Source organism: Cyprinodon variegatus, unplaced genomic scaffold, assembly GCF_000732505.1.
Source record: "Cyprinodon variegatus isolate N-32 unplaced genomic scaffold, C_variegatus-1.0 Scaffold874, whole genome shotgun sequence".
In the NCBI taxonomy this organism is placed as follows: Eukaryota; Metazoa; Chordata; class Actinopteri; order Cyprinodontiformes; family Cyprinodontidae; genus Cyprinodon; species Cyprinodon variegatus.
In genome coordinates, this window is record NW_015151327.1 from 51,265 (window position 1) to 57,667 (window position 6,403).

Below are 6,403 nucleotides of genomic sequence, written 5' to 3' on the forward strand. Positions count from 1 at the left end.
TCATCTGTCCATCATCGTATAAAGCCCGCCCTGACAATTTGATTGGCCCGCCAGATATTGTGCGAGGCTGCGACGATACTCCCGCTACTATTGAGCAATGCCAGACCGAACTTCCCGACCTCAAACGTTGTGGGCGGGACTAAGTTCGGAATGGCACCCAGGCTACGTCGGACCCACAACCTGCCTGACACTTTAACTCTGGACAGTTTACACATACAAAGATACACATCTATAGTGCAGGGCTTCTGCCATGTGTGGAACCATCTCTATTTCATATATTTTTAACCAAACAGTCAATTTTGAATGCTTAGTCCAACAGCTTAAGAGAAAAGCTTAAATATTTAAGAACAATAATCTGTTTTTGTAGTTAAAAAATGAGATTATTTGTCTCAGTAACGCTTAGAAAAATGTATTCAGTTCATTGAACAAATCTTCATATTAGACGGAGAGGACCTGGGTCAACTGGCATGTTTTAAAATGGTAAAGAAAAAGAAATATATACTACTAATCAACAGGATCCTTTGGTGAAAAACAGCACTAGCGGCTCATTGTTGGAAAGTAGTCTGACAGGAAAGGGGTGTAAGACAGGGGGAGAGACATGCGGCAAAGGACCACAGGCCGGATTGAACCCGGATTGGCCACGTTGAGGACTAGTGCCTCTGTACATGAGTTGTGCGTGCTAACCACTGCACTACAGAAGCATGCTCCGATCAACATTTTTTAGTAAATGAAGAACTTGCTTATATTTTCAAAAGTTTAATTCAGTTTCTCAAAGCACACACTGACCTGTTAAATTTCAGGCATGTAGAACTGCATAAATAGAACCTGTCTGAAAACATGAAGTAGGATAATAGGTCTCAAATCTTGACTGGATGGGTGTGATATAAAAATTTAAAGGTTAAAAAGCCCTGTGTGACCTACCAGAAATCCTCATAGATCTCCCACACGACTCATCTGGGAAGTCACAGACACATGTAGATACTGCCTCGGTTGATTTAAGAGGTCATGATTCAGAAACAGGAAAGAAAGACTGGGCAACTACTACTGACACAAAAGAACACAAACATCCTTCTTCTGTTTAACAGATAACTTCTCGTTTCTCCTATGGAATTTGGGGAAGTATTGTATGGATGTATTAGACAAAATGGGAACTTTATGGAAGGAACAGATAATAGCTGCAGTAAGTCATGGCAGTTGTATGAAGGTCTGGATCTACTTTACTGTTTTACCTCAAGCTCAGTGACTCCACCTTTGAGCAGCTAACAAAAACATTTAGCTGACTGGGATTGGCCTAGTCAAAGTCCAGACAGCGCATATAAGAAATCCGTGGCACCACTTTTAACAGGTTGGTATGCTACAAAAACACTCCAACGTGTCTCAGTAAATAAAACTAGAGAAGTAGAGAGGGTCTAAATTCCTCCTCAGTGATAGTCAGAAACATTTCATGGCCGCTCCTGTAACCAGTTACTAGGTTTAAGGGAAGATAAAGTCAAAGTTTTTTTTTTTTTTTTTGCATCATTCTAACACTTTGCAACATTTTCCTTTCAGAGTCGTCCATGCGTTACTCCAAGTATGAGGTATGAGTCTTCATTAATAGATAGGAGTACAGTATTTTATTTATTTTCCTAACTCTGTCATTTAATCTGTTATTTTTATACACTTAAAATCCACATTTGTGTGACTAATTTTACTTTTATTGCTGTAACACCACAATTTCCCTATTGTGGGACAATAAAGAGATTTTCTTTTCTATTCTATTTCGATTCTAATCTCTCAAAATGAATACATTTACTTTTTTCCTTTCCTTGTCCACCCCAGCTGCTGCAATCGGCCCTTAGTGCCCACCCTGACAAAGTAGAGAAGACCATCGATGACATCATGGCCTTAAAGAAGATCAACCCAGACACCAATCCACAGTAGGACTCCTCACTGCCGCATTCATGTCACCTTTTAACCTTCGAATCATTTTAGTTTGAATGTTGTGTTAAACTGACGTTAGTAGGGGAAGATCAGATGGCCACCGCAGATGAAGTCCTTCTCAGTGCCTTTCTCTGTGTTTCTCCAGGCTGGGCATCTCTCTGCAGGCCAGTCTGTTGCAGATTGTGGGCTACAGGACTCTGATTGTGGAGGTGGAGAAGCTTCGCAGGGAACCTTATGACTGTGAAAACGCTGAGCATGAAAACATGCTGATGAAGGTTCAGTAACCTGTCAATTATTAACAAAATAATTATTTCCATTTTGTCTTTTACTAATCCCTTATTTATAAGAGAATAGGGTTGTCTTTGAGTTCTTCAAGTTCAAAAGTTCATGCAAACACTAGGATAACAAGCGATAAACGATTTGAAAAAGGTCAGATAGTGATGTCATGGAAGAAAGATGGCTGAAGATGCAGATTGAGCAACAACTTAAACATCCTTCTTCCTTGTTAGACATCATAGAAAATAAAAATGAAAAAATAGAGGGAATCATAGCCCTCTATCAGTCGGTTTCAACTAAGTAAATCGGTTCAGTCAGAGGTTCGAAGAGTTTATGCAACAATGTTTTACCCATTATACGGTTAAGGAAGGAGAGGAGTTCTGGAGTTCTATATTAAAAAGATTTTATCCTTAATCCAGATCTTTAACCTTATTTAACAGTTTTCCGTTGCCGTTCTCTGAGAGCTGAGGTTAAATCAGACCGAAAGCGGTCACCTGCTGTAAGCTGTCCTCTGTGTGTCTGTTTGTTGCAGCTATGGAAGGAGCTGCGTCCTGACACCCCCCTCACTGCCCGCATCTCCAAACAGTGGTGTGAAATCGGTTTCCAAGGCAACGATCCTAAGACTGATTTCCGAGGGATGGGACTGCTGGGCCTGCAGAACTTGCTGTAAGCTCAGAACCTGAAAACGTCAAAAGAACCCATTTCTCTTTCACTTGAAACAGAAAACCTGCAAACTCATCCTTTACTGGCCAGTAAAGGATGAGTTTGCTGGCCAGTAGAGCTTTAATACTTGGCCAGTAGAGCTTTAATACTTGATTTGCTAATTTAAATTTGATCTCTCTGCAGGTACTTTGCAGAGCATGACAAGGCTACTGCTCTGCAAATGCTCCAGGATTCACTACAACCAAAGCACAAGTATGTTGGTGTAAAGTTGAACTGAGCAAATGGAGCGGAATCTGTTATGTGTTTAGGTGGAATTACAAATGTAAGATCAGACGAGCATTTTAGTTAGCTTATCAGTCAATCAAAACTTCAATTATAAAGCACAATGACTTGTCATAAGGCAACTAAAATGTTGTTTTGGCTGTTTGTTGCACCATGTCCTGCTAATCTGACCCACAGTGTCACTAACGTGTGATGCAAAATTTTGACCAACTCTCATTTGCAGAAATGTTTGAATTCAGCCATATTTACGGGTGTATTTTTAGTAAATTTAGTAAACAACATTTCGCTTACAGAAAAAAATGATTATAGAGTTATTGTTTGCATCTTGCTTTAGCATCTAATATTACATCTTATAGTGCAGCTAAGCTAACTGTGTTGTCCTGGTCTCTAAGTGTATTTCTTTACTTTCTAAAACTCTGAGCTTGTGTATCTCCTGTGCTTCTACCACCTCTCTCCTCCATTCCTTTGCCTGATTAGCTTCACCCTTCCAGCTCCATGTCATTCACTGCCTCACTATTTTCTGACTGCTGCTGCTCGCTTTGTTTGGCATCTGCATATCAGTGAGTTTGTCTCATTTCTCAAATGAAGATTCTTCTGTTGTATTCTTTTGCACTTCACCGTCATCACTGCCGCTCCCTTACTTTCTGTCCATCCTGTGCACTGTAGGAGCACTCACAGAACGCCCAGGTACTAACCTCCACTTTCATTCACTTGCTCTCTTTTTGCATTCATAAACTTTTCATTGATACATTTTGGAAAAATAAGCTTTTAAAGGTTTTATTGCAATACATCGTTTGCAGTTGAACTTAAATCTTTGGGTTACTGTGATTAGAAAACAAAAAAACAAGTACTTCCATTGGTATTCAGTAAATTTTGATGTTTTCTGATTTGCTCCTTGTCTCTGATTATTTATTATTTTTCTGACTTTATCAGTTTTAGTTCCATTTGATCACCTGCTACAGTTTTTACTGAAGACTCAGTTTGAGATTATTTTAAACATGCAAAACGCTGGCTATGTCTGCTGGACGCTCTCAGTGTCGTGTCATACGTTGGTGTTCCGAGACTCACCTGTGTTTCCTTCACAGTGAATTGAACAAGCCAGACTGGGAGCAGAAGAACCATGACAAAGCAATCGGGTAAGTGATTATAACGCAGCTTTTACATGTGAGCATGTTTGAATCAATATCTAGGGCAGGGGTCACCAACCTTTTTAAGGCTGAGGGCCACTTCAAGGGTACCGAGACGTAGGAAGGGCGACCATTACTGACAAATAAGCTGCAAGGGTTAGCGTTAGCCTAAACTTTGTTCATTATCAACATATTTTTATTGTTTCTGTTAATTTCTAAGTTTATTTAGACATTGTCATTTTGAAATCTCTATAAATGATTAAAAAGAAGAGCAACAAAATAAAATGAAATTACAAACTTATCCCACTGGTGGGTTGTTATTTATTTAGAAGACACTGAGGGCCCCCCATGTGGTCCTTGAGGGCACCTTGGTGCCCACGGGCACCGTGTTGGTGACCCCTGATCTAGGGCAGCAGAAGTCCAGCCTGAACACATGTTGTTTGTGTTCAGACTGCAAAAAGTTGGTAATCAAAACATGAGACACAGGGTAAAAAAAATATGCTTCTGTGAGCTTCTGTAAGCTGAGACCAGCAGTAAATATAATAACCAATAATCACCATGTATGTTTCTGTATTTGTCTCTTTAAAGTGTCTTGAGATAACATATGTTGTGAATTAGTGCTATATAAATAAACTGAATTGAATTGAAAGATTTGTGGTAAAACCAACCTAACAGACCCTCCACACCCTCCAGATATTCTTTTGCCATCGTGGGCATCAACATCACAGACCTGGCCTACTCTCTGCTTGTGAGCGGAGCTCTGAAGACCCACCTGTACAACGTGGCCCCAGAGATGCCCAACCTGCAGCACTTCCAGCAGACCTTCTGTGAGTTCAGCCTGTCGGCTCATTCGGCACGGTTCCTGAAAAGCCAGACCCGTTTTTTTTTGTTTTTTTTTTTATCGTAACAATCACTTATTTAAAAAAAAAAGAAGCAGAAATAGAAAAAATAGCTTTTTGTTTGTTTAGTTGATACAAAAGTCAAATTTACTGCTAATAATTTGACATTTTGCTGAAGGAAATAAAAAAAATAACTTACTAACTTATTATACTAAACATTAAAGTGTAGTTGGTGGAAAGACAAGCAACAGTCTTTTTTCCATAAAATAATTATTAAGCAGGAAAATATAAATTTAAAAGCCTTTGAGGGAAATTTATCCCACAATGAAACCACCTTTAGGAATACAGAAATATCTGTGTTTAATTAGGCAGTTTATTTTTAATGCAAAGTAAATGAATGAATTACCCTCACCAGCTTCCAATGGAAAACATTCATTAAAACGACAATAAAAAGTTTAGCTCTTGTGTAAAAAAACTAGAGATTCTTTTAATTCTTAAAATAAAGTTGTTTTTTAATGTTACATAAGTTATTACAAAACAGAACAACCTCAAATACTATTATAAGGACAGTAGGGGGTGATCATACTTTTCTGTGACGAGATAACAAAAACTCTGATCGCAACATATTAATGATCCCAATGCTCAGAAAATCCCAAGCAAACACAACAAGGATGAGTTCCAAATAACAACAGACTTTCTGCTTACAGAGGAGGGAAAGCATAGCCTTCAGACAGGGGGGGATTAACAATTAGGCAAGCAGTTGCCCAGGGCCCCAAGTTCCTGGTGGCCCCATAAAACTCTTTTTACATTTATGATTAATAACACTATTCCTTATTTGTGCACATTAATTATGTTTCTGAAAAAAAATCCTTTGCCGAAAATTCCATCAGAACGCTTGTAATATGTGTCTCTGTCCCCTTCAGTGTCCACCATATTGGATCAGTCCATTTGCTGCACATGTTCAGAAAGGTCCAAACAGACAGCAGCAAACCATTGAAAACAAACAATGCGAAGAGCGGTGGTGCCAACTTAGCGCTTTTGTCGCTATATTTAGAGACATTTTAGACCCCTCTAGCACTTATATTTAAAAAAAGTGCCTATTGCTAAATCTAGCGACTTTTTTCTGCTACTGGAGACTTTGGCGACAGCATCCAAAAGCAGCGAACTCCACTCTCCAGAGCGAGTAGATTGGTAACCCCGCCTCCTGCTCTCCTCTATGTCTGCTGTCGTGATTCATGCAGCTATTATTTCATCCAAATGAAAAATGGAGAACAGATAAGCAGATCATGGCTTGTC

The 6,403-nt window shown here is 39.2% G+C and overlaps 1 protein-coding gene across 1 annotated transcript in view; it reads left to right on the forward strand.

The window, feature by feature from the left end:
• Nucleotides 1–6,403, forward strand: part of elmod1 (ELMO/CED-12 domain containing 1) — a 12,098-nt gene that overhangs the window by 3,825 nt on the left and 1,870 nt on the right. Inside the window, exons 3-9 of the mRNA XM_015397614.1 lie at nucleotides 1,549–1,577; nucleotides 1,819–1,916; nucleotides 2,066–2,195; nucleotides 2,729–2,862; nucleotides 3,043–3,111; nucleotides 4,227–4,277; nucleotides 4,962–5,095. Coding sequence (XP_015253100.1) covers nucleotides 1,549–1,577; nucleotides 1,819–1,916; nucleotides 2,066–2,195; nucleotides 2,729–2,862; nucleotides 3,043–3,111; nucleotides 4,227–4,277; nucleotides 4,962–5,095 — 645 coding nt within the window. The remainder of the gene's footprint in view (nucleotides 1–1,548; nucleotides 1,578–1,818; nucleotides 1,917–2,065; nucleotides 2,196–2,728; nucleotides 2,863–3,042; nucleotides 3,112–4,226; nucleotides 4,278–4,961; nucleotides 5,096–6,403) is intronic.